This window comes from Herpailurus yagouaroundi, unplaced genomic scaffold, assembly GCF_014898765.1.
Source record: "Herpailurus yagouaroundi ecotype Mexico unplaced genomic scaffold, PumYag 182, whole genome shotgun sequence".
Classification (NCBI taxonomy): domain Eukaryota; kingdom Metazoa; phylum Chordata; class Mammalia; order Carnivora; family Felidae; genus Herpailurus; species Herpailurus yagouaroundi.
Window position 1 is genome coordinate 42,024,292 of NW_024412413.1, and position 27,747 is coordinate 42,052,038.

General features: G+C 36.4%; 1 protein-coding gene across 5 annotated transcripts in view; it reads right to left on the reverse strand.

Annotated features, from left to right (window-relative positions):
* ZDHHC17 (zDHHC palmitoyltransferase 17) overlaps window positions 1-27,747 on the reverse strand; it is a 104,536-nt gene that overhangs the window by 58,211 nt on the left and 18,578 nt on the right. For 3 of the 5 annotated variants that reach the window (XM_040491371.1, XM_040491367.1, XM_040491369.1), the window contains exons 2-6: window positions 24,673-24,768; window positions 21,522-21,625; window positions 13,467-13,589; window positions 5,168-5,245; window positions 4,427-4,571 (exon numbers count right to left, since the gene is read on the reverse strand). In XM_040491371.1, the coding sequence (XP_040347305.1) occupies window positions 4,427-4,571; window positions 5,168-5,245; window positions 13,467-13,589; window positions 21,522-21,625; window positions 24,673-24,768 (546 nt within the window). The remainder of the gene's footprint in view (window positions 1-4,426; window positions 4,572-5,167; window positions 5,246-13,466; window positions 13,590-21,521; window positions 21,626-24,672; window positions 24,769-27,747) is intronic. The other 2 variants (XM_040491370.1, XM_040491368.1) reach the window with 1 other exon arrangement.

Below are 27,747 nucleotides of genomic sequence, written 5' to 3' on the forward strand. Positions count from 1 at the left end.
CTACTGTATTTTTGGTTCTATAAATATTTGATATCTACATTATTACAAATGTATATGAATACTATTCCCAGCAAAATAGTGATTATTTTATTTCTCCTACCCAACTTTTTGCTTTCCTAATGGTACTCCCCCCCCCTTTTTGCTTAGTTTTTTGACAAATTAGAATTAAAACTACCATTTCTTTAACCAAAACTCTTCCCTAGTTACCTAAATCTCCTTTCAAGACATCCTGATGTATCAGGGATTCTATCAGTTTCACTTCTCTAAAATTATCTCTCCTAACTCCAACCTGGACTAATTTTCCTCTATGCCTGAGGTATTTGTCCCATTAGCTAAAGAGAAGTTCTTTGAGGATTAAAATTGTTATAAAATTCATCTTTGTATTCTCAGTGCCCAGCAGAGTGAAACCATTTGTGAAGTGATCAAAAACCATTTGTGAAGTGAAAAGACATGTTTATCTACCTATTTGTTTGGGAAAGGCATAGGCTTTTAGACAGACATGGTTTTGAATTCTTAGCTCTACCACTTACTAGCTAGAAGACTGGCAAAATCACTTTAATTCTCTGAGCTTCAGCTTCCTCATTTAAAAACGTGAATATATAATGGCTTCCTAAGAACCCTGTGATGATTAAATGGAACAATGTGTGTAAAGCACCTATAGCCTAGAATATAACAGGCTATGTGTTATACATATAACACCTATGTGTGTAGAGCACTCTATAGCCTAGAATATAACAGACATTCAACAGATACTAAGTTTCCTCTTCTTCCCTTCCCCATCGCCCAATTCTGGATTATATAAAAGTAGCAGCTGTAATCCAAGTTGTGTTATCTAGTATACCAGTCATGCAGAGAGGACAGAGTCATAGTCGAGTATACTGCAAAACACTTTAAAACTCTATGCAGCAATTCTCTTGAGCCACTGATACAGAGGGAATATGCCTCAAATGTGAACATTTTCAAGGGTACGGAGGCAGAAAAAATGTTGAGGAAACAGTACATTAGACAAACTAGACGCATCCTTGGATATCATCAGTTTTGTCCCTCGTAGTAAATACTGTAATCAAATGGCATGCCTTATCCATTATAAATCCATTTCTGGATTCATGTTAAATGTGGGTGGGAATGTCCTATGTAACCTCATTCGATACTTCCAATATACACACCAATTTTTTTTCAATTAAAGTCTTTACGAAAATCTTCTCAGAAATGACAAGTTTCCTTGTTTCTTATATGAGTCAAGCACTGTAACTTATTTTACTTCTTTCACTGTCCTAATTTCAAGATAGCTCAACTAAATTTGATGTCCAAGTAAGACAGATATGTAAATTCTTTAGTTTCTTCTTCCTTCTTAGTTGTCTTTTCCTATCCTTTTAAAGAAGTGACAGTATTAAAAAATATAAGTGAAATTAAAAATGTAAAATAATGCCACATCTCTAGAGTACTAAAAGAAAAATGAAATTCAACCTTTTCTTTCTTTGGCTCAGGATTTAAAACTTGGTACTTCTTTTCCAAGTTCAGCCTGGACGTATGGGTATTCTCTATTAGGAAGAATTAACAAGCCCAGATCAAAAGCTTATGGGGATTCCATGATCAACAGGGCTCCATAACTTAGCATTTTCCCTTTTCTCCTGAAAATCATCCAAAAGAATTGGTAGTGAACACTAAATATATTTTAACAATAGAGCTAAAATGAAACAAATGTGAGGAACAGAATGACAAACTAAATGGAAATGTTATATGCCCTAAGAATGTAAAACTGATACAATTAACAAAAAAATGGAGAAAAAAATGAAGACAAAAATGGAAAAAGGTTGGAAAGAAAGTGTGAAGAGTGCCTAATCTGTAATAGCTATGAGTCAAAGGATATTACTTATAGTTAAAAAAATCAAGTAATGGAAATGTACTTATATCTACCAGAAAGAAGTTAACACTAAGAAAAACAGTATTATAGACTAAAGTCAGTGAAAGGGAAGAAAAAGAAAAAATGAAAATATAGCAATTTTATTATTACTTATAATTGGGAACTAATCAGAACTAATAAAATTTGAGCAAACATCTGACTGAAATAAAACAGACAGAGAACAGTGTGACTATCTGAGGGAAGGATTTACCAAGCAGAAGGTAAGATCAATCACAAAGGCCCTAAAGCAGCAGCGTAGCAGAGCTGCTCAAGGAACAGGAGGAAGACTGGTGTGTCAGAGCAGAGTGAGTGAGGGGAAATGACAAAAGATGGGCTGGAGAACCCATGGTTCTGTAGGCCAAAGAAGGACTTTGGACCCCAAAGTATGATGTAATGAACACTACAGAAGTTTACTTTTATAATTAGTGTATAGATGGAAAAAAATTCTGGAAAAATATACTAAACAATTAAAAGAAAGTGATCTCAGTTTGGGATGCGGGTAAGGGAAGACGTGGGGTTTCATTTTCTAAGTCATACTCTGCTCTTATGTTTGAATATTTTACAGTAAGTGTGTTACTTTTGTAGCAAAAAAATTACTCATGAAAAAGAAAACAAACTGCCATTTGTTATCATCATGCATTTATTATATACAAAAGGTACTGTAACAGGTAGAAATCCCTGCCCCGAGAATTTTATAGCCAATATCCTATGCCAGAATTAAAAAGATTATTAAAAGGGGCGCCTGGGTGGCGCAGTCGGTTAAGCGTCCGACTTCAGCCAGGTCACGATCTCAGGGTCCGTGAGTTCGAGCCCAGCGTCGGGCTCTGGGCTGATGGCTCGGAGCCTGGAGCCTGTTTCCGATTCTGTGTCTCCCTCTCTCTCTGCCCCTCCCCCGTTCATGCTGTCTCTCTCTGTCCCAAAAATAAATAAAAAACGTTGAAAAAAAAAAAAAGATTATTAAAACATCCAAAACCCAAAATCAATATGCTAACAAAAAGACTAAAAAAAATTTATACCACTTTTCTTACCCAGTTAAAAAAACAAAAGGAAAAAAAGTGAATATAAATTTATACCTGCAAAATAAAAAGCCACTAACAACACTATCATGGGTTATAGCACCATTTGTTGCTCCAAACCCCAGCCTAGAAGGAACTCTGGGAGAACAAAAGTAATCTCCTGTGGCAGCTGGTATCCAAAGATGGCCCCCAATAAACTTCACCTGCTGGTATTCTCATCCACGTGTCCCCCCAGTGAACATGGACTGGCCCTGTTACTTGCACTAACCGACAGAATGGAGCACAAATGTTGCTGTGTCAGTTCAACACTTAAGACTTAAAAGAGGCAGAGCTGCTTCTGTTCTTTTGGGAGCTCCCAACACACAAGAAGTCTAGTTGCCCTGCTAGAAAGACTACGTGGAGGGTGCTATGGAGAGAGAATTCTGAGACTGCATCGAGAAAAAGAGAGAGGACTAGTCATCTCAGCATTCCACCTGGACCCAGCCTTTTAGCCATTCCTATTAAGGTACAAGGTATGTGAATGAGCCATCCTCCATCTCAGTTAAGCCCCCAGACAACTGTAGCCCCAGCCATTATCACAAGGCAAAGAACCACCAAGCCAAGACCAGTCAACCCAAGGAATAGCTGATATTGTTCTAAAGCTGTCAGAACCGCTTTTGTGGGTAGTCTGTCAATACCATAACAGAAACCCTTCCCCTACTAGCAAGTAGCCGGTCTACGCCTCTTTCCTTAAGCTATAAGCACAACACACAAGGGTCAGTGCTTGGCACTGCCAACAACAAATATCTTAAAAGAATTCATAAGATAAATGCTATTCAAATTGTGAATCTGCATAAAAATTTTAATCTAAAATAAATGTTAATAGCATTGAAGTAAAATCATTTGTCTTACTCTTATGATGAGATCCTTAGCTATAAAACTAACATTTAAGTATGACCAGAGAAAACACATGAAACAAAAACTGAGAAACATTAATTTTAATGAAATACACTTATCACAAAAACATGGTATATATAAACTGGTACCTATTTAATGCGATTATAGTCAGTACACACTCAAAAAGTCAGGAAGAACCCCTTAAATCATGAGAAGTTTTCTGACATGTATGAAGCAGCATTATTTTACACAGCAGAAACCAAGAAACTGATCCTAAACAATTTATCCCCTTCTCCAAGAGGTACCTAATAGAGAAAATAACCAGTAAAATATGTTCAAAAAAGTTTAAATGAATTCAGAGGATATATTCAAAAGATGTAATTAAGGGAAAAAATAGATACTTAAATTTTCTTACTTTCCAGGATTCATCTCTATCATTCTCAGAAATAAAAAATGCAATTTAATCATTATCTGGTTCTTGATTATCTTTCTTATTTTCAACTTAACTACATTTACTACCTCAATATGAAACTAACTATATATTTATTCACTGTCATCCATCAGAGAGTACTATTCAAAATAAACCAAGAAGAACATCTGATTAAAATCCACACCATTGTAATTTTTTTACCTGTCCTTTTGCTATGAGATAAGCAACAATTGAGGTATGTCCAAACTGAGCAGCCAGATGAATACAGCTACATCCTTCTCCATCAATTAGTGAAGGATCTGCACCATATTTCATTAGTTGCACAACCATAGATAGATGGCCTTGTCTAAAACATAAAAGAATAAACACTTAAATATATAAAGTTATTTCAAACAAGATCTCCGGGAAGATCTTTTTTTAAATAGGGTAATGGTGGAAAAGATTATACAAATGTTTAAAAAGTTTTTTAAAATAGGCATATGTCAAGACATACTTAGGATTTTAAGGTTTTTAAGTCTCAACTGAAATAAGTCTTTTAAATTTTAGAGATACTTATAACTTCTTTAAATATGTAATAAATAGTTACTATATTCTATTAATCCTATTCAAATATTATCTTAATTATCTCAGAAACTGGGCAACTTCTTTAATTGTAAATATACAGAGGCTGCATAATATTACATTTACAAACTCAAAGTTTAACTCAGTCTTAACCTAACTGGATTAACATCAGCATGGTGAATTCCCTAAACATATTCTGGGACAATAAACTGCTGCCAATGCACGTAACACTATACGGCAATACGTTAGTACACTGTTGGTATTAACTATTACTTTAAGTTCTCCCATTCATTTTAGCATATCATCAAAAAAATAAAATTGTTTAGTTATAGACTAAAAAAGAAACCAAAGGAAAAAAATAATCCAGAAGCAAATTTAAACCTTGTGGCCCAGTGCAATGGAGTTGAATTTAGGTCTCCTCCAAGTTGATCCACAATAGCACCTTTCGAAATATAGTATCTATAAGACAAAATTTTAAATAATTTAGACAACTTGCATTTTCAATTTTATGAAATTATGTAAAAAATAAAGAAAAAAATGTTTTCCATTGTAGATCTCATGCTAGTTTATGTCTCTATGATAAACAATCTTTTGTGATCTTTAAAAAATATACTTAGTAGAATTTATATCAAACACATCACTCTCTTTTGTTCTAGAAGCAAAAGGAAAATAATTTTTTTAAAGTTACAAAAAAGAACAGCAATACCAAATAACAATTCTATAAAAAAAGAAGGTGGTGAGAGAACCATTAAGACTTGGATCAAAGAGCAACAGCACAGAAAAGTTGTAGAACAGGCCACTTAGTCTACCATTGGTAGAGGCTCAGCTTTTAGAGCTTTACTTTCCTCACAAAATTACTGTAGATTAAATCAAACAATTTATGTGCAAGAATTTTATAAATTGTAAGTATAACATAGAGGTTCTTTAGAATGCCTTGTTATGCCTTTAAAGGTATGTTGCTTTAAAAAAAAAAGCAACTCACTGCTTAATATATTAACATTATAACATCTTGATATCTTCTGAAATGAACAGGACTTAGCTGCTTATCATAATGCTTACTTTGAACTGATCAATACAATGAATCTTGAATATAAGTGATTTCACACCTCTGATGTCAAATACTTGATGTGTGGATATTACTGAGATTCTTAAACTGTTCTAAGTGATTACTGCTTTAGCTCACTAACACATTCACTTTTAATGTACACAGTTTTAAACATTTAATATACTCATATGTTTGATTCAGAAATTTATTGCTTTATGTATTTGTTAAACTGGTGTTTTTAAAACATTACACAATAAAGGGCCCAACTCTACCGTATCTTCTTAAATAGTTTAAGTAACTTAACAAAATATTTCCAGACTAAAATATTTCCAGTCCAAAATATCAGACATTAGTCTGAATACAAACATGTAACTATTCCTAAACTGTTTCTTAAGTTTCAACTATATAATAGCTGAAAATGATTTTCTGAGCCCAAAGAGAAATATAGCTTGGCCAAAGAACAGCTTTGGTAAGAGCTGGGATGTTTTTTAAGGCAATGTTATATTATGTTCTCTATAGTCAATGTATTTGTTCATGAGAGTTATTTTTACTCACATTTCAAATCCTTGCTAGGGCTATGGCAATGAGTGATTTCCAGACTGGTTCTAAAGTACAACTTTTTTTTTTTTTTCTGTATGCTAAAGAAGAATAACTTTTATTGCCTTTTCATTGTAAACTAATGGAAGAGAAGTACCAAATTTTTATAACATGTTATTCTTTATAGCTATTAGACCCTAGTTCAAAACTACAAAATTCTGAGAAGATCATTTAATTCTTACTTTTAAACTTAAGCCTCCTGTATACTACAAGAAGGTTACCAAGGAATGTTCCTGCAGGTATTAACTAATGATCCCTAGGTTTTGAGATAGGACCATCAATGAACAAGAGATATTAACAAGTATTTGAAAGATGAAAAGTAAAGAGCTAAAACTCAAATGTCTCCAGAGGGAACACCAATGAGAAGCAATCCAGAGTTTATAAAACCCTGGAAAGACTAAGGGATTAAAGGTAACTGTTACCTCTGTAGAATGTAAAGAAACTAGACTATAAACAAAAACATTGGCTGTAAGTTAATAAAAGTTACTGAAAAAATTGTTTTGTAACTTACATTCTTGCCAAAAGTTAAGTATTTAGCACCACAAACAGGCATTTTAGTGACATGGATGGAAACAAGCAGCTGACAGTGCTAGGTAAGTACTTCTTTGTGCACTGTAATGTTGAATTTCAAAATGTGACTCCTCAAAATTTCAAAATTACTGTAATAATACCTCAAACTCTTAAAAAAGTTCAGATTCATTCTTACATCTCTAAATTTCATTGTATGATGATGACTTCTGGCTTCAGCCTCAGGCTCATATTGATTTTAACACTCAACCACTCAGCATTTGCTGAAAAGTATATTCAGAGCACCTTCATCAGAGAAATTTGAGACTCAGGGAATTAAATCAGAGAACCATATGAGACACTATACTGAAAACATAGCAATTCAATGAAAGTTTACATGCTAAACAACAACTACAACCCCAAACCCCTTTCCTTGCTCAGTTCAGCTGGCAGACAGAGATAGATACTCAGCTCCTCCTACAAAGAGATTAGAAGATTCTTCTCTAAGAGACACTGAACAATGCCAGAGAAAAACTTCTAGAAGTAGACATTTGAGAGGTTCCTGTTGTGATCGAAGTTCTACAATTTCCAATCAGCTTTGTTATGTCTCTCCTAAATATGATTAGATAATTGAGGAAAGTTGCAAATATGGAAGGAGACCAAATAAATAGAAGAAGCCTAAAATAAACAGATAACATAAAGCAAAACTTAAAAAACAAAAAATTACAACTAACATCCTCCAAAAATAAGAGAAGATGATATACTCATGATATGAAGAACAAAATATTTTTTTAAAAGGGGAGGAGGAGACAGAGATCAAAAAAAAAAAAAAAAACCACTTGCAAATTGAAAATGCAATTGGTAAAATTACAAATTCAAAGAAAGGATTAGAAGATAAATTATATAAATTAAGAAAATCTCGGGGCGCCTGGGTGGCGCAGTCGGTTAAGCGTCCGACTTCAGCCAGGTCACGATCTCACGGTCCGGGAGTTCGAGCCCCGCGTCGGGCTCTGGGCTGATGGCTCGGAGCCTGGAGCCTGTTTCCGATTCTGTGTCTCCCTCTCTCTCTGCCCCTCCCCCGTTCATGCTCTGTCTCTCTCTGTCCCAAAAATAAATAAACGTTGAAAAAAAAAAATTAAAAAAAAAAAAATTAAGAAAATCTCCCCAAAGTACAATGGCTATACTGGGAGATAAAAAGTATTTGGGATAAATGGTAAAAAGAAATCAATCTGGTTGGTTCCATTATCTGACCACCCCAGCTCCCGCGGCCCCCCCCCCCGGGTAACAGAGAAAATGAAAGGCACTCTTGAGGGCACCATGCAAGAATACCTCCCTAAACCAAAAAGGCAAGTTTCCAGATTAAAAGTGGCCACTTAATGGCCATAAATTAGATATAAAGTAAGTAAATGCGTAAATAAATAAATAAATAAATAAAATGCACAATAATGTGAATTTTCACAAAGCCAAGGATAAAGAAAAAAAAGTACATGTTCCCAGGGAAGAAGAGTAAGCCACACATACAATGTATTCTCAAAAAATTGTGAACCCTATATTTTTTAATAAAGCCCCATGTTCCTTAATAAAGCTTTGACTTGAACTCAAGTATTACTTACTTGACTATTTATAATAATCAAGTATTATTTACAAGTATTATTATTACTCTTAACGAAGAATCTTAAGGTAACAAGAGACTGTTGAACACAAGAGCTTGAGCTAATCCTTTCCATTTTATTACATTAGGTTAAAGCTGAGAAATAAAGACTTTCGCTTGAAAACATTGGAACTATAGACAATCCAGGCTAAGGTGAAGGTCTCCTCCTTTCCACATTATACTTATTTTATTCCTTATTATCATGAAAGTGTCCCGACTACTTTGTAGTTAAATACATGCTAATGAAACATAACTGTTAAGAGAGACATTTCTCCATGGGTCTCTCATGTTTCCATATGCCTTGCTAGGTATAAATGAAGAATACAAGGCCCTGACCACTTCTACATAGGTCATTTCTCAGAGTTGTGTCTGTATCCAGCAACCTTGAGAGATGAGGTAATGTCTCCCTCTGGAACAAAGAGCAAGCCTGCTCTTATTATAAAAGCAATGAATTCCCCAAGATGCAATACAAACCACTATGTGTGCTGTATACATCTGAACAACCGCAAGCCACTCCCATAAGACCTATGTGTACAAGGACCCTAGGCAAATATGATGCTCATGCTATTTGTTGTGGTAGGAATAGGCTGTAGTTTTTAAGTGGGGGTATAATTCCAGATCGGTAGTAAAAAGTAATCTTGAGGATATAAATACCAGTTGTTATCGAAAACTGCCTTTACTCACCATGTTTGTTTTAGGAAAGTAACTTGCTAGATTATGCACTATAAAAAATTAAGTTTACCCACCTGAAGATATAATACGCACAGATACTAATTATTAACCCACTCTACAACTACTGACTACTCTATAACCTCACTATTCCACAAGTGGCTTGGAACACTTGTAAGGCAGGCAGCATCAAGACTTTTTGTCTATATTTCTCACTTCAGACTTTATTTTTACACGTAAGACAACTGTGAATTTTTTGACCAACAGAATCTCAATTGTAACATATGAATTAAGAAAATGATGAAGTAATGCTTCAAAATTCTAAGAAAACTACTTTTAATCTGTAAGTCCATGCTCAGCCGAACAACCAATAAGGTGTAAGGACAGAAATAATTGTAACTTCAAATCATTTACCTCCCAAGTGCTGTCTCTCTCAGAAAGCTATCAGAAATTGTGCTCTACTAAAATCAGGGAGCAACCCAAAAGAGACAAAAAAACGGAGATCCAGGAAACTGAAACCAACATTGGAGCAAAAGGATTTCCCAGAATAATGGCAAAGCAAAGTCTTAAGATAATGGCTGTATGTTAGTTCTAAAGAGCAAATAATCTGGGTTGGAGCAAAAAAGTGGAGAATTCCAGGAATGATTTCCTCCCCCTCCCAACTCCAAAAATGGAACAGATAAATTAGGTGATGCTGTTGGCAGATAGAGGGGTTTTACGGTTGTAATAGTATGGGATACGAGAAGGATTACTTACAATATACAGAAAATTAAACAAATGAAGAAAATAAAATGAAGTAACTGCTGCTTCAGAAAAAAATCAAAATTCTGCAAGGAAAGAACAAATAATCATAGAACACTTCTGAGCTTAGCAGTGAGAATTTACATTCTCACAACTTACACTATGCACAGTGACTTAACTAATACTAAAATAGAGGATGGAAGAATGATTAGTGGTGAGGAGCTCTAGGACATCTAGTTATCCTAAAATAGAAAGTCAAAATATATAATAATTGATAAATCAAGAAATAACAGCATAAAAGTGGGCAATATTTATTAAAATTCAAAATCTGAGGCACCTGAGTGTCTCAGTCAGTTAAGCGTCTGACCCTTTATTTCAGCTCAGGTCATGATCTCAGGGTCATGAGATCAACCCCCGTGTCAGGCTTTGCACTGACAATGCACAGCCTACTTGGGATTCTCTCTCTCTCTCTCTCTCTCTCTCTCTCTCTTTCTCTCTCTCTCGTTCTCTGCTCCTCCCCTGCATGCAGTCTCTCCCTGTCTATCTCAAATAAATAAACATAAAAAAAAAAATCAAAATTCTTCTTTTTTTTCTCCTATAAATATTACAGATATATATAAAAATAAACAAAATGATATATGACCAAGATTAGCAATCAGAACACTGGCTGTAATGGTAGAAACATCAAAATCAATCCAAACATCCATCAACAGGAAAACCATGAAATACATTAAATCCATATAAATGAACACTGTACAGCTGTTTAAAAAGAATGATGCAGCTCTATTTGTACTGACAATGAGAAATCTTGAAGATATATATATTAAATGAAAAAGCAGAAAAAGTACTGTCATTTTTGTAAAGAAAATAGATTTCTAGATAAAAGTAGCAACATAAATATATAAAATAAAGCGTATATACTGAAAGAAACAGCTCAAGTACTGAAAATAGTTATTTCTGGGCTACAGGACCCAGGTGGTGGGGAGGGACTATTTCCTACTGTAAGACTTTAAGTACTATTTGAGTTTTCAAATTCTTTATACGCTACTTTGACTTAAATAACATTAACCAAAAAAACAAACAGAGGTTTAGAAGGCTAGATAATTTGAATCAACCCTCCCATTAAACTAAACAAGTTCAATGAAATATAAGAAACATTTCCTAAAGAGTAAAACCTAACAAGATTAAGAGCATTAACCAGGCCAAAAGTCAGGAGACGTTAAAATTCGAAGTTAGAAAGCTACTTGGGCACTATCTGCCCTGGAGACAATCTGCTGATGCAGAAGAGCTGGCCAAGAAGCAAGCTAAGCAGACAAAAGCAAAACAAAACAAGGGCTGGGACCCCAAAAAGCTGCACTGTAGCAGTAATTATAAACCAGAAATAAACCTGGCTCTAGCCTGTGTTTAGCCACGTGGGTGATCCAGAAAATCTAAAGCCTTGAAATTAAATTAAAGGTGTGCCTAGCAGAAACAAATGGAAATCTCATTTTAGGCCTCAAATTATTCAACAAATAATTTTTCAAACACATTGTGTGGTACATATTTAAAGACAATCAGCACATGAAGAAACAACATTAACAGATACAGACCCACACAAACTACAAATGCTATCTTCTCACAGATTATAAAATAATTATTTACGATGTTCAAGAATACAAGATTGAAAATTTCAGCCACAAATGATTTCAGTAATACAGGCTTAAAAAATAAAATGATGAAAATGCTAGAACTGAAAAATAAAATTAAGAACACACTGAATAGATTTAACAGCAAATTACACACAGAGAATAAATGAACTGGAAGGTAAGTAAGAAGTTTCCAGAATGAAGCACACCAGAGGACAGTACACACAGAAAAGAGGATAAAAGACACAGAGCATACAATGAAAAGGTCACACATATGTTTAACTGGAGTTCCAGAAGGAGAGCAAAAAAAGAATGGGATGGAAGCAATATTTGAAGATATAATAGCCGGGATTTTTCTAGAACTGATGAAAACGTCAATCTGAAGTATCAAGAATTCACTGCAATTTCATTCAGGGTAAATAAAAAGAAATCCACACTTAGTTAGATCATCATGAAACTGCAGAATACCAGAAACAAAGAGAAAAAACTTAAAAGCAGCCAAGGGAAGAAAAGGAAAAAAAAAAAAAAAAGCCCACAAAAGCACAATAGTTAGCCTGATTTCTCAATAGTAACAGAAGCCAGAAAATAGTGGAATGATATTTTCAATAAGTAAAACACAAAAATAAAACAAAAACTGCCAACCTAGATTTCTATACATATGGAAAATTTCCTTCACAAATAAAGATGCGATAAAAACATTTTCTGACAAACAAAAACAGAATTAGGTATCAGGAGACCCATATCGAAGGCAGAGGGAAGATGAGATATACAAGAATACAAAAGGAACAAATAAAATAGAGATATGCTCTCTGGAAGAAAGTGATTCAAGTTCAATGCTTTCGTTATTACTTGCTTATCCTTTCTTTCATACTCAAAATGGAAAATTCTTTTACCTGGCATTAATATCCTATTTGTCTCTGGACTCTGTGTGCTGTACATAACTGCACATCTGCAACTGGTTTACTTCAGATTCATATCTTTATCTAAAGAACTTATGTCCAAATTGTCGGAGACTACTAAACTAGATTCACTAAAAAGATTTTCTATTAACCTCTTGCTTATCTAACTGCCTCTTATTAAAACTAAAAAAGCAGATTAGCAGTAAGTAATAAAAACCAGTTATACTTAGTAAATATTCATTACTTACGCTGGCATGAATAGTTAAATTAGATTATTATTACCTACTATCTTTGTGACTGCTCCCTTTTCTTTTGTAGCTTTTTCCCAAAGAATTCACATTTAGAACGTGAGCTGCAAGTTAGATTGTTGATTTCCTGATTCCAACTTATTAGCTGCATGTCATTAGTAACCTATTTAACCTATTTATATGCTCCAGTTTCCACATCAAGACAACAGTGAAAGTTGTTAGTTTTCACATAGGGTTATTTCAAGAATTAAGATTAAAGGAAATATACATGGAAAAGCACTCAGCACAGCACCTTGTACAAATAAGTGTTTGATGTATGTTAAAAACTATTTTTTTTTCAGGAAAAAAAGGTACATAGAATCTACATTTTAAAAACGGGGGAGGGGGGGTGCCTGGGTGGCTCAGTTGATTAAACATCCGACTCTTGATTTCGGCTCAGGTCATGATCTCACAATTCAGGAGTTCGAGCCCTGTGCCGGGCTCCATACTGACATCAGAGGAGCCTGCTTGGGATTCTCTCTCTGTCCCTCTCTCTCACTGCCCCTCCCACGCTTGCACTCACACTCTCTCTCTCTCTCAAAATAAATAAGCATTAAAAAAATAAAAAGTAAAAGCAACGAATTTTAGAAATTACTAATTTTTATAATTTAGAATAATTTTATAATAAATAATTACTTTAAAATACAAAAAATACATACTTGACTAAATCTATTCTGTTATTGATGGCAGCCCAATGGAGGAGTGTAACATTTTCTTTGTCTGGTTGCCGTACATCATAACCTGCTTCCACCAATTCTCGGCAGCGTTCATATATTCCATATCTTGAAAAGAAAAAAATATTAGATTGTTACTACTATTTCACAACAAATGTAAAGTTGAAAGTAACATTTCCAGAAGAAAATAATGCTCTATTATGATACCTGGAAATTAAAATGGATTTCTCAATGTAAAATGTTACTTTAAAAATATCAATATTCCAACAGTTTTTCCTAATCCAGTTAGCAACATTTTCAGTTTTAAATGTCTCATCTATAAGAATGCAATATCTCATCAATTGGAAGAGAAAAGGATACCAGAAATAAAATGTTTAGTGATTGCTTGTTTTTATCAATATCACCTCTTAGTCTATAAAACACTTAAGGCTGCTTATAAAAATACAGACAATTATATTAAAAAATACAGGGGCGCCTGGGTGGCTTAGTCGGTTAAGCGTCTGACTTCAGCTCAGGTCATGATCTCACAGTCCGTGAGTTCGAGCCCCGCGTCAGGCTCTGTGCTGACCGCTCGAGGCCTGGGGCCTGCTTCGGATTCTGGGTCTCCCTCTCTCTCTGACCCTCCCCTGTTCATGCTCTGTCTCTCTCTGTCTCAAAAATAAATAAATGTTAAAAAAAAATTTTTTTTAAAGAAAAAAAAATATTAAATCACAAAAAAGCAGTAACAAAAAGCATCAATGATTTAAAAGAACAAAAAGAAGAAAGGATATTTCACAAGCCTCAGGATTCTTTGTTTACAAATTTAGCTTTGATATTCCTTAGGGCAAATGAAAGAGGACAGAGGACATGTGGGGACAGGAAGTAGGGTGGGTAGGGAAAGAGTCCAGCGAGTGCAAGCCACTGAGACATAAGACAAAGTACACTGGGAGAAATCTAGGAAAGATGTTTTTATTTGATAAAGAAGATAGGCACTTGCAGAGAGACTGATCCTACCCCACCTTTCAGCTTTTGAATACTGTTTGGCTACATAGTTTTTAAACTTTTTATTATGGAAAATTTTAAGCATAAGCAAAAATGGAGAACACAGTACAATAAACTACCAAGAATCCACCATGGAGCCTCAAGAACCACCAGCTTTATTCTAAACAAAATATCATGTCCTTGGAAATATGAGACACAAAAACAAATTTAAACGAGCTTTGACTATAGTTGTATTTCTTAAAGTGGTCTCCAAAATGGGGAAGGCACACCACAGGGTGAGGTTGGGGGAGGGGTAGCGCAATAATGGGGCACTAGAAACAAACACTAAAATGTCTAACTACATTAATGCCATAGGTAATTAATCAAGCTTCACTAATATTTAACAGAGCCTTCACATTGCTGCCCTCACTGGCTCTGTACCGTATATGTACCTGTGCACACACACGTGCACAACGTTATCAACCAAAGGGAAGAGCAAGAGTTTCACAATTCAGAGATGATAGTGGTATCTTAAGCTCTTTGTTCTTTTTCAGAAAACTGCCTACAAGTGCTTAGTTAAGTAAACTAGACACATTACCTTGAAAAGCAGAATCTACCTCACATTTTAAATGAGATAAGTGACCACGAAAATCTATGTTTTTCTAGTGTATGTATGTATGTAAGTAATTGCTACACCCAATGTGGGGCTCAAACTCATGACTCGGAGATCATGAGTTGCACATTTCTCCAACTGAGCCAACCAGATGACCCGAAAATCTTCTTAACCATACAAAGAAGTGAACTGCATTTTCCCTCTAACAAAAAAGAAAAGTATTTCACATGTCCTGGCTTGGCGGGGGCGCGGGGGCCCCCCCCGGCTGAGAGGGGTAGTGACAGCAAATGAATGCACAGTATACTATCAACCATATATGCTTAAAATGGATAAAGATATTTAGTCTGTTCCTCTTCAAGGCAAAAGGGTATTTTAGACACAGTGAGAAAATAACTAATTCTACTTTAGAAGAAAACTTGCTATAAAGAGAACAGTTTTTAAAAACTGTATAGTTGTGGGGCGCCTGGGTGGCGCAGTCGGTTAAGCGTCCGACTTCAGCTCAGGTCACGATCTGGCGGTCCGTGAGTTCGAGCCCCGCGTCGGGCTCTGGGCTGATGGCTCAGAGCCTGGAGCCTGTTTCCAATTCTGTGTCTCCCTCTCTCTCTGCCCCTCCCCCGCTCACACTCTGTCTCTCTGTCTCTCAAAAATAAATAAACATTAAAAAAATTATAAAAAATAAATAAAATAAAAAAAATAAAAACTGTATAGTTGAAAATGTTTGCATCATTACATAATATAGTTTCTGAAAGATCTAAATATATCACCTATGAAAACTTCCTCATGTGGATATGCTAAAATTTTTGACATAATTCTCTAACATATACGTATAAACCCATTTATTGTCATTGTAAAAATGCCAGAACCTGAATAGGTTGCAAGAACTGTCATTAAAAATGGGTATTTCAGGTTAAAAGTCAGTAAAATATTTGCTTACTGAACAATACTGAAAAAGTAATTACTGTGACTTAGTCAATGTAGCATAGACTATAATTCTTCCATCAGGAAATTATGTATCTTTGTGAGGTTATCTTTTTTCAGAAAAAAAAATTCATTAAAACAAAGTATCCAAGTAAAATATATTTAGGATCAGATTCCAATATCATTATAATATGAAATGTTAAATCATTTAAAATAATGAGAAAGCACATTTAATTACACTGCTCTCGCTATAAATAACACTTATGACAAATATATACACCAATTTCCCCCATATTAATCTACAAATTCAATGAAATTCTAATTAAAATCCCAAATGAGTATCTCATGAATTTCTCAAGTAGAACCTAAATTTCATTTGTGGGGGTGCCTGGGTGGCTCAGTCAGTTAAGTGTCTAACTTCAGCTCAGGTCATGATCTCGCGGTCCGTGAGTTCAGGCCCCACATTGGGCTCTGTGCTGGACAGCTCAGAGTTTAGAGCCTGCTTCAGATTGTGTCTCCCCCTCTCTCTGCCCCTTCCCTACTTGCACTCTATGTCTGTTTGCTTGTCTCTCTCTCTCTCTCAAAAATAAACATTAAAATAAATAAAATAAATAAAATTCATTTGTGAGAGTAAAAGGCCAAAATAGCTAGGTCAATTGTGAAGACTAAGAAATGATTAAAACAATATATATTATACAAGATGAAATGGACCAGACTGATGTCAGCATCAGGGTAGTATAAGACATTCATCATTTTGTCCCCCTTCCAACAATAATTTGGCATCTACTCATGGACAAAAGTGCCTCTGCGGCAGTTATGGGATCCAGTACCACACTAAAAGGGAGATGAGGGGCGCCTGGGTGGCGCAGTCGGTTAAGCGTCCGACTTCACCCAGGTCACGATCTCGCGGTCCATGAGTTCGAGCCCCGCGTCAGGCTCTGGGCTGATGGCTCAGAGCCTGGAGCCTGTTTCCGATTCTGTGTCTCCCTCTCTCTCTGCCCCTCCCCCATTCATGCTCTGTCTCTCTCTGTCCCAAAAATAAATAAACGTTGAAAAAAAATTTTTTTTTTAAATTAAAAAAAAAAATAAAAAAAAATAAAAGGGAGATGAGAAGTCTCATCCATCCATGTGCTGGGTAATAGGCATACAGACCTCAGTGCCCCAGCCACGGATCCTGCAGTGGCCCATGACCTGGTTACAGTCCTTCTTGGCAATGGTCTGGGAACCCTGGACAACACTGTCTTAGACAACCTCCTACAGATGAGAGAGCCTTGTGGAAATCCGGGTTTCCAGAGGAGAACTTCTACCACATTGTTGCAGAAAAAAAACTGAAGTTTGTACACACTGGAGAGGAGTACTGAATGGTGAGCTGCATGTCTGGGAGGTGTGAAGGGGCTAGCACAGCAGCAAAATAGGACTTTGAAGGGCACTAAGGGGACACATATTCCACTAACTTCTTGTGGACTCCCATCAAAATACATACAGAACTTTTACAAATCAATTACAAAAAAGACATAAGAACTCAAAATGGGTAAAAGATTTAACATGTGTTTGCACAGGAAGAAATCCAAACGGCTAATAAACATAGGAAATATATTCAACACTATTTGTTATCAGAGAAAGGCCAATCAAAACAGAAAACCAGGGCACCTAGGTGGTTCAGTCAGTTGAGCGTCTGACTTCGGCTCAGGTCATGATCTCACAGCTCGTGAGTTTGAGCCCTGTCAGGCTCTGTGCTGACAGCTTGGAGCCTGCTTCGGATTCTGTGCCTCCCTCTCTCTCTGCCCCAACCCACTGGCATTCTGCCTCTCTCTCTCTCTCAAAAATAAATAAACATTAAAAAAAATTTTTCTTTAAATAAAAACAAAAAAAACCCCAGAAAACCATTTCATAACCATTAAACTGACAACAATTATTCGTGTGACAAAACTAGGATTTGGCAAGAAGTAGTCAAAGAAGAACGCATTTGCTGCAGGTTAAAGTACAAATTGGCACAGCCACTTTGGAAATCAATTTGGCAATAGTTGGTAAGGTTGAAGGAACATACTGAAGAAGCCAGAAATTCCACTTGATTTTTCTACCCTAGAACTCTTATTTATGTATTCAGGAAAACAGGAAGAAGGATATTCATTGATGCAATGTTTGTAATACTAACAAAGTACTGTAGAAGCAGTTGTAAGTATCCTTCAGTAAGTAGAATGATAGAATAAGACAAAGCAGTTAAACAATAAATTAGGTCCTTGGGGCACCTGGGTGGCTCAGTTGGTTAAGCGGCCATCTCTTGATTTCAGCTCAGGTCATGATCTTATGGCCAGGAGATCGAGACCCAGACCAGGTTCTGCACTCAGCACAGAGCCTTGCTTAAGATTCCCTCTCTCCCTCTGTCCCTCTCTTGCTCTCTCTCTCTCTCAAAAAATAAATTAGGTCTTTATCAATACTGATAAATCGCTAAAGGTATACAGCTTTTTTAATTTAAAAAAAAAGCTGCAAAATGATATGTAAAATAGAATACAATTAGGGGCACCTGGGTGGCTCAGTCGGTTAAGCAAATGACTCTTGGTTTTGGCTCAGGTCATGATCTCACGGTTCGTGGGTTTGAGCCCTCCATCAGCCTCTGTGCCAACAGCATGGAGCCTGTTTGGGTTTCTCTCTCTCCCTCTCTCTCTGCTCCTCCCCTCCCAAAATACATAAATAAGCTTAAAAAAAAAAAGAATAGCATACAATTTATATAAATTTTAGGTATATATTACAATAGCATATATTTTATAGATGTTTGTAGAAATAAATGTACAAGAATGTTCGTGAGAATAATTCACAGCACTTTCAAGAGAGGTTCCCTTGAGGAGAAGGAAGAGAGTAGTACACTGAGCAACCTGTAGCAATTACAGCAAAATGTTAGTAGCATCTACTTAATCTGACAGTTATATTCTTCTCTACACTTTACACTGTAGGATTGAAATGTTTCACAATTTAAACGTTTTTAAAGATAGAAATTACAGACAGATACTTCTCAAGAAATTGAATAGTCAGAAGAGTATGTAAGGGATAAAAAAGGGTGGTTGTTTTCTTCTTAAGATCAAAGATACTGGAGTATATTTGCTGATGGAAATGATGCATTTGGGTGAGACAGATTAATCACGAATGAGAGAAAGGAGATATCAAAAGAAGGAGTCTCAAAAGGAAAGATGAATGTAAAACAGTGTAATCGGTTTGCTAAATACAGGGGGCACAATGTGCTTTGATATTTGACTATATATAACATTCAAGAAGGCAGAGTGACATCAGTGAACTAAGGACCTTTGAAAGTTTGTCTCTCCACAAAAAAAAATGAAAAAAATGGCAAAAACTGTCAAAATTAACGCTTTCAGAACTATGGAAATTAACAAAAGGCTTTCAACAATCCAAAGAGCATTCAGTCAAAAAAACAGCTGAATTTCGGAAAGAACAGAGAATTTTGTGGTATTTTAACACAGAGTCCCAGACTCCCAGAGTCCCAGTCCCAGACTCTGCTCCCCAGCAGCCTTGAAAAATGTTTGTATTCCTGGTACCAACATCACCAGCTAGACTCCAAGACCTGACCTTTATTGCTTGAACTCACCAACCTTCATCCCACATTTTTCCTTAAGCTCTTCTTTCCAGCTTATCTCTTAACTCAGAAATGGAAACCAAAACCACCCCTCAAGCGATAGCAACTGCCCAGACAGGACCTCCAGCCAGTCCAGACCATCCAGACCAGTTTGAGCATAACCTCTGAATCGCACCTGCACAGACTGTGGCATAACCTCTAGAGTGACTGACAACTACCTTTACTCATTATAAGACCAAAATCTCCGCCCAAGGAGGAGCACGACTCTTTTTTTTTTTTAACGCTTATTTATTTTTGAGAGAGAGACAGAGACAGAGTGGGGAAGGGGCAGAGAGAGAGGGAGACACAGAATCCAAAGCAGGCTCCAGGCTCTGAGCTGTCAGCACAGAGCCCTAGGTGGGGCTCGAACTCACGAGCCGTGAGATCATGACGTGAGCCGAAGTTGGACGCCCAACCGAGCCACCCAGGCACCCCAAGCACATGCCTCTTTTACATAACATACAATGTGTATACAGGCAGGTTTCTTTTTCCTTAAGGTGTGTGTGCAACCGTATGCCCATCTCTACATATGATGACAAGGATCTCCTTTTTAAATATTCATCTTAACACTAAATAAAAGGAATCCATCCACCCTTGCTCAGGGAGTCACAGCTTTGCAAGTTATTTCCCATGATCTCCTCATTTGCTGCAAATAAAGTTTAATGTGACAGCTCCACCTGGTGTATCTGTGACTCACCAAGGAGCAAACTCACACTGGTTCCCTTACACTAGTACCAGAGTAAGCAGAACAGGGATGGAGTTCTTGCAAAGCCTTCTTCCAAGAGAGGTCATTGTTTGACCTGTTTGGTGGTTCCCTAGAAGAGTCCATTTGAAAGGTTTATCTACTGAACCTAACTTAAACTGATTAAAAGCTTCTGTCTGGGGACTGCCAATGTTTTAACATCACAGTTGCTTGAGAGGATGTGTAACAGCTGGGGCAAACAGACAAATCTGAGGAAAGAAACAAAGGCTGAGGAATGAGATATCCATAGGGGCTTTGAAAAGCTCGGACATATTCCTGGGAATCTAGAAAGCCATGCACAAGCATAAGGTTATGTGCATATATTCAACAGAAACCTAAGAAAACCCTAAGCTCTCACATCAGATTGACTTTGAGGTTCCAGGCAAGCAAACAATGAAGGCTAAGGCATTGGAAAACTGCCTGGAAGAGTACTGAGTGTCCAAACTATACAGAAAGTCCCTCAACAAAGACCAGGATTTACTGGTTCTAGGGATTTAAGAAGTTTCTGGGGCACCTGGGTGGCTTAGTCGGTTGAGCAGCCAACTCTCAGTTTTGACTCAGGTCATGATCTCACAATTTTGTGAGTTTGAGCCCCACATAAGACTCTGTGCTAACAGTGAGGAGCCTACTTGGGACTCTCTCTCTCCTGCTCTCTCTCTCTCTGCACCTCCCCCATTCACACTGTCTCTGTCTCTCAAAATAAATACATAAAGGTGAAAGAAAAAAAGAAAAAAAAAAGTTTCTGTCCAATCATTTACTTACCACTAACTGAGCTGACACTTCAGTGGCCACACATGACAAAGATAGTTTACAGAATTAATTTAGAAATGGCACAAATAACAACAAACCCCAGGAGAATCTGATATTAGAACTGTGACCTCATATGATTTTAACAGTCTAGTTTTCAACAAAAAAAATTAAAAGACATGCAAAGGAACAAGAAAGTATAATCCATTGAGGGGAACAGAAAGCAATTAACAGAAACTGTCACTGAGGAATCCCAGACATTGGACTAGACAAAATCTTTAAATCAGCCATGGTAAATCTGTACAAAGAGCTAAAATATGAGAACAATATCTCACCAAATAGAGAATTATCAATAAGGAGAAAGAAATACATGTGCTCATATTTTACTTAAAATATAGATATCAAAGAAGAAAACAACTATAACAAAAAACTTACTGTGTAGCCTTCACTATGTCCCATGTGCTGTAATCATCAATATGAGTTTTCCGTCCAAGAGATTCACCATATCCATGGTTATAATGGCTTTGGGATTTGATTTCCTGTTAAAGAGTAAATTACACAAAGGCAAAAGTTCAGAAAAGAGATACAGAGAACATTTCAATATTTTACTACCAGTTTTGCACTGTTTGAAGAAGGTTCATTATTGAAATGGTTGTTACCTTATTCTGAAATATGTCCTCTTCAGAGAAAAAGCATGTTCAAATAGATCTACCCCTGCACATACTCTCAAAACACAAAAGCTGCCAGACTAGAGATGAGTGACAAATTTGTAACTGAAATTCATCTTTAGCTCCACAGAACTCTGAACTTCAACTCTCATTCTCTCAGACCAATTTGTCTTTTATTCCAGCAAAACCTCTACCTTGAGCATTCTATTTTTTATTTCTGAATTTGGTTGAGTATAGTGAACACGCAATATTACAGTACCTTCAGGTGTACAACATAGTGATTCAACAAGTTTGTACATATCTAACACTCTAAAACCCTCATCACATGCCACAGGACACCTGGGTGGCTCAGTCAGTTAAGTGTCCAACTTGTGATTTCTGCTCAGGTCATGATTTCACTGTTCCATGAATTCGAGCCCCGCATCGGGCTCTGTGCAGAGCCTGCTTGAGATTCTCCCTCTTTCTCCGCCCCTTCCCTGCTCACATTTTCTCACTCTCAAAATAAATAAACTTAAAAAAAAAAATTTAGGAGTGGCTGGGTGGCACAGTTGGTGGCTCAGTCAGTTGAGCATCTGACTTTAGCTCAGGTCATGATCTTGCAATTTGTGCATTCGAGCCCCCAATGGGGTTCTGTGCTGACAGTTCAGAGCCTGGAGCCTGCTTTGGATTCTGTGTCTCCCTCTCTCTCTCTGCCCCTCCCCCACTTGTGCTCGCGGGCGCGCGCTCTCTCTCTCTCAAAAACAAACATTTAAATTTTTTTTTTAATTTTCAAACTTTCATCACATGCCAAATAAACTCTAAGGTGGTAAAGAAACAAACCAACAGAGATTACTCTTCTATTATTTTCAGATACTATCTTTTCTTACACTCCTTCATGCTGAGGGCTTGTTAAGCATCTATGTTGAGATGAGTAAGAAACAATGGGGCAGCTCTGATAAAATGTAAATCTACTTAAATAGTTCTAAAAAGGTCAACACTCCTAATTTTAAACAGTTTTACAGAATATTACATCCCATTCAAAGCTAGTATGTTGTAATTTTGTATTTAACAAAACTTGTTATGCATAGTCAGCTTCCTCAATACAACACAGCACCAAGATACAATTATGTTTATTTTATATGACAACAAAACACAGAGCATGTTTGGCCTGCTGTACATAAAGCACTATACAATGTACTGCAACCTCAGGCCAGAACATGGTAAGGGCAGTGCAAAGTTTAAGAGGGTGCCAAAAAATTCAGTCACCAAGAATAAAAGTGCCCAAGTGTCCACTGATAGATGAATAAAGATGTGGTATATATGTACAGTGGAATATTAGCCATAAAAAAGAATGAAATCTTCCCATTTGCAGCAACATGGATGGAGAGAGGGTATAATGCTAAGTGAAATAAGTCAGAGAAAGATAAATATCACGTGATTTCACTCATATGTAGTATTTAAGAAACAAAGAAAGAGACAAACCAAAAAACAGGCTCTTAAGAACAAACTGATGGTTACAGAGGGGAGGTGGGTGAGGGGATGAGTGAAATGGGTCAAGGGGATTAAGAATACAATTATCATGAGCACTGAGAAATGCAGTAATTCCATTAGCAACAGCTTGGTGTAATAGAAAAAGTCCTTAACTGAGAGGCTACTGAATCCAAAGTCTGCCATTTTCTTATCTAGGCTACACCCAGTGAGGCAATTCACTACTGTAGGATTCAGGTCCCTTATTTGTAAAAAGAGAAGGATGAATACTCACTCTCCCTCTCCAGCTCTCCTACCTGAGCGCTTTCTCTCTCTCTCTCTCTCTCTCTCAAAACAAAACAAACAAACAACAACAACAAACTTAAAAAAAAAAAAAGAGAAGGATGAATAAAATCAGGTCAGAGTTTCTCTGAGGTGCCTCAAGGACCAACAACAAGGTGTTAAAGAGCTTCATTACTCTCAATTCTTTAAACACAGCATTTTGTTATCTACCCTGCCTTTTAGATACTGAGGTTTTATATAAGATTTCTTTAATTGAAAAAACATTAGCAGCTTTTTAAAAAAAGTTTAAAAACTACTAGATTACAAGTCCTCCAGGATCCCTTCTAAGGCTAACACAGTGATTTTCTGTATTGGAGTAAAGAAATTATGCCATATGAAGATCCTTAAAGTACCTAGTTCGCAGCCAAAGGTTTTTACAACCCTGGTGTTGTTGAAGAGAACTGGAATGAGAAAGCACCTCCCCAATCTAATGCTGACGTAGTAGACAAGAATGAGAGGAGCTGGGAGAGCTCAGCTGCTGCACACTGCTGCAAAGAGAAATCAACATGACAAAACTGAAACTCACACAGCAGGTACAGGCAAATGCTGGCTTGTGTATCAAGATGATAGATGCCACAATACACGTTTATTCACATGTCCAGATGGAATATAACCAACTAACTAGTTGCCAACTGTCTGTGTGCAATTTAGTTAACTTTTTTTAAATGCCAGACTTATTAAACCTTTAGGTTACATTCATTTTTAAAAGCGGCAGTGGGAGGGGGGACATCTGTGGGGGACATGAGGGTATGTGAGATCGAGCCCCACGCCTGGCTCCATGCTGAAAGTGCGGAGCCTGCTTGGGATTCTCTCACCTCCTCTCTCTCTGCCCCTTCCCTGCTCATGTGCACATGCACACTCTCTCAAAATAATCTTTTTTTCTTAAAAAAAAAAAAAAAAAAAACTTAAAAAAATAGCAGTCTTCAACATAAAGGCTAATATGCTTGATATAAAGATGCTAACAAATACAGCCAAGGATATAGTTTCCTTAATGGCAGATGATACTGAAGTGTGTCTGAAAATAACAGGGCCACACAGAGAATTCAGGGCAGCATGAATGAAGGCTTCCCAGGTCAGCCACACTCCCCATAAAAACACACATATACCAATGTGAAAGAATGATCGTTCACCTGGTGAGAGAAGGATGCATCTTCCTGTTCTTGGGGAGTGTGTGCACTCCCTGGACTCTTCTGACTGTTCTGGACTCTCTGGCCATATACCAAGCTCTGAGAAAAGCATGAATAACATCACATTTGACAAAATAGGCAAAGGAAATGAAGAGAATTCAAAGGGGGCAAAATACAATTGCTGGAGAGAGAGAAAGGGAGCAAGAGAGATGAAAAGATGCCATAATTCCAACCCCCCCCCCCCAAAAGAGGGAGAAATCAATTTAACAGCATTCTAGGGCATATACATTACCTACAAGGCACATGTCTTTGGTGCACAGCCCACATACACAGTGAATTAGCAAGCCAGCAGGGATTAAGTATATGCCTGTGACTTGCACTGTGTAAATGTCTGCTGTCAGGTATCATTCTAATAGGATAGACTCTGAATCAAGAAGTGAAATGTACTTAATTATATAATTTTGAGTCGCTCACATTTAATCCCATTAAATGTAGAGAGATAAAATTAGAGCACTATAAAGGGTTTCTGACAAGAACAAATAAAAGGAAAAAAGGTCCACGCACACTTGACTTACTTTTAAGTTCCAGCTAAAATTGACAAGCCAAACATGAGAACTTCTTAAAACCTGAGGTAGTGATGAATTAAATTCTATGGATACCATAAGGATTTTTTAAAAAGGAGTATCAATTATGTATAACAAAAAGACAGCACAAGAACAAAACAAATATAACCAAGGGAATAATGAATAAGGAAAACCAGTAGACATTACAAGATTATAAAATGATTTTTAAATGTATTTAGGTTATAGTGTCAGCAGATGGCACTACACTCAAGACAATTCTTCCTAACTTTTTTTGCTGCACTCTTAACAGATTAGACAAAAATGATTTGATTATACATTGGAAAGATTTCGAATCAAGTTTTTTCAGTAAGCAACAGGTCCCAATTATTACATATTCTACTCTGGTCCTGGATCCCTGGCTAACACTACATGATAGTTGATTCTCTTTCTTTCTTTCTTTTTTTTTTTTTTTTTTTTTTTTTTTTTTTTTTTTACAATTGTTGCTTCTAATAAAGAATCCAATTTGACCCACAGGTTCTCTCATACTGTAGTATTACCACAATCACCTCAATCCAACTATAAAATTAATCTTGCTTGCTTCCAACAAACTTTAGAGTGGGAAAATGTTCATCATCTAGCTTCTTTAAAAACTGGTTTTCAGGGGCAGCGAGGTGGCTCAGTCAGTTAAAGCGTCCAACTTCAGCTCAAGGTCATGATCTCACAGATTGTGGGTTTGAGCCCCTCATTGGGCTCAGGCTCTGTGCCGACAGCTCAGAGCCTGGAGTCTACTTTGGATTCTGTGTCTCCCTCTCTCTCTGCCCTTTCCCCCCTCATGCTCTGTCTCTCTCTCTCTCTCTCTCTCAATAATAAAACTAAATAAATAAACAACTGGTTTTCACTTTATTTCCCTCTGGAATCCATATGTATACAAATATTTGTAACTATATACATATGTATATGGCATACTGTTTTTTTCTATCCACAGGCATTTGATGAATAGATGCCTTCATGTGTATTTTTCTCCCTTTCCTACCTTCTTAGGAATAAACTTTATTTTTAGGATTTTTATTCAGAATAGTTTCAGATTTACAAATAATGCAAAGTTCTCATATTCTACACACCCAGTTTCCTCTAATATGAATACCTAGCATTAGTATGCCATATTTGCTACAATTAATGAACCAATATTAATATATTATTATTATTATTATTATTATTATTATTATTAACTGAAGTCTATATTTTAGTCAGATTTCCTTAGTTTTTACATAATATCCTTTTTCTCTTCCAGGATCCCATCTAAGATATCACATTACATTTAAGTTGTCATGGCTCCCTAGGCTTCTCTTGGCTTTAATAATTTCTCAGACTTTCCTTGTTTTTGATGATCTTGACAGTTTTGAGTAGTCAGGTATTTTACAGAATGACCCTCGACTGGGATTTGTCTGGATTTTTTTTCATTGTCAGACTAGAGTTATGTGTTTTTAGGAGAAAATGTTTTCTAATTTAACCTAATTTTTAAAATTTCTTTCAATACTACTATACAATCCTTATTTGTCCAAATACTTTTATGTAGTCTGTAATTATAGTACTCATATTTTATATTCTTCCATTTTACATTTCTTCATACCATTACAGGTAGTTTTTATAAGTAATGCTTTTTACCACTACAAAATACTTAAGCTGATATACTGAAACATTTCCTAGTCACTTGAACATTCAGGTTAATCTTACATTTCCTAACTAAACTCAGATGTTTTTTTCTTAGGCATTCCCTTCTTAGTCCTCCCCTAACATTCTCTTGACCATTGGACTGTAAACTATAACAAGTCAAATTTCATATTTCACTAGAGATTCTCAATTTTATCTTCCAACTACAGGATTCGGGCCAGAATTCTTTTAATATATCTCCTAGTTGGCCTGAAAATCTTATGGAAGTCACCTTCTCTCCTTCCTGCCTTTCACACCCACAGCCAACTCTTCTCACCAGTAGTCCAAGCTCAAGTGCTGGTCACACTTCCAATTTGGCTCCAGAAAACTATAGGGCAAACACAAAATGTCCTATCTGTGGCAAATTCTGAGGAAGTACCTCTTAAGCACTGTAAGCTGTTTTGCTTGTTTTTCAAATGTGTCAGTCAAGTGCATGTGTACATTAGGTTTCAAATTTAATTACCAAATTGCAAATATCATGGCAAAGAAACACTGAAAAGCCTAAAAGAAGAAATTCACAAATCACATCTTCAATTGCGAACAAAGGCACTCAGGTACCTAGCTCAGTAGTTTACAATCAGGAAGTTCTGAGCAAAATTACAGATTACACGTACAATTTATTTTTTAATTTTATTTTTTTAATTTAGATGCAAATAATTTAGCATATAGTGCAACAATGATTTCAGGAGTAGATTCCTTAATGTCCCGTACCCATTTAGCCCATCCCTCCTCTCACAACCCCTCCAGTAACCCTCTGTTTGTTCTCCATATTTAAGAGTCTTTTATGGTTTGTCCCCCTCCCTGT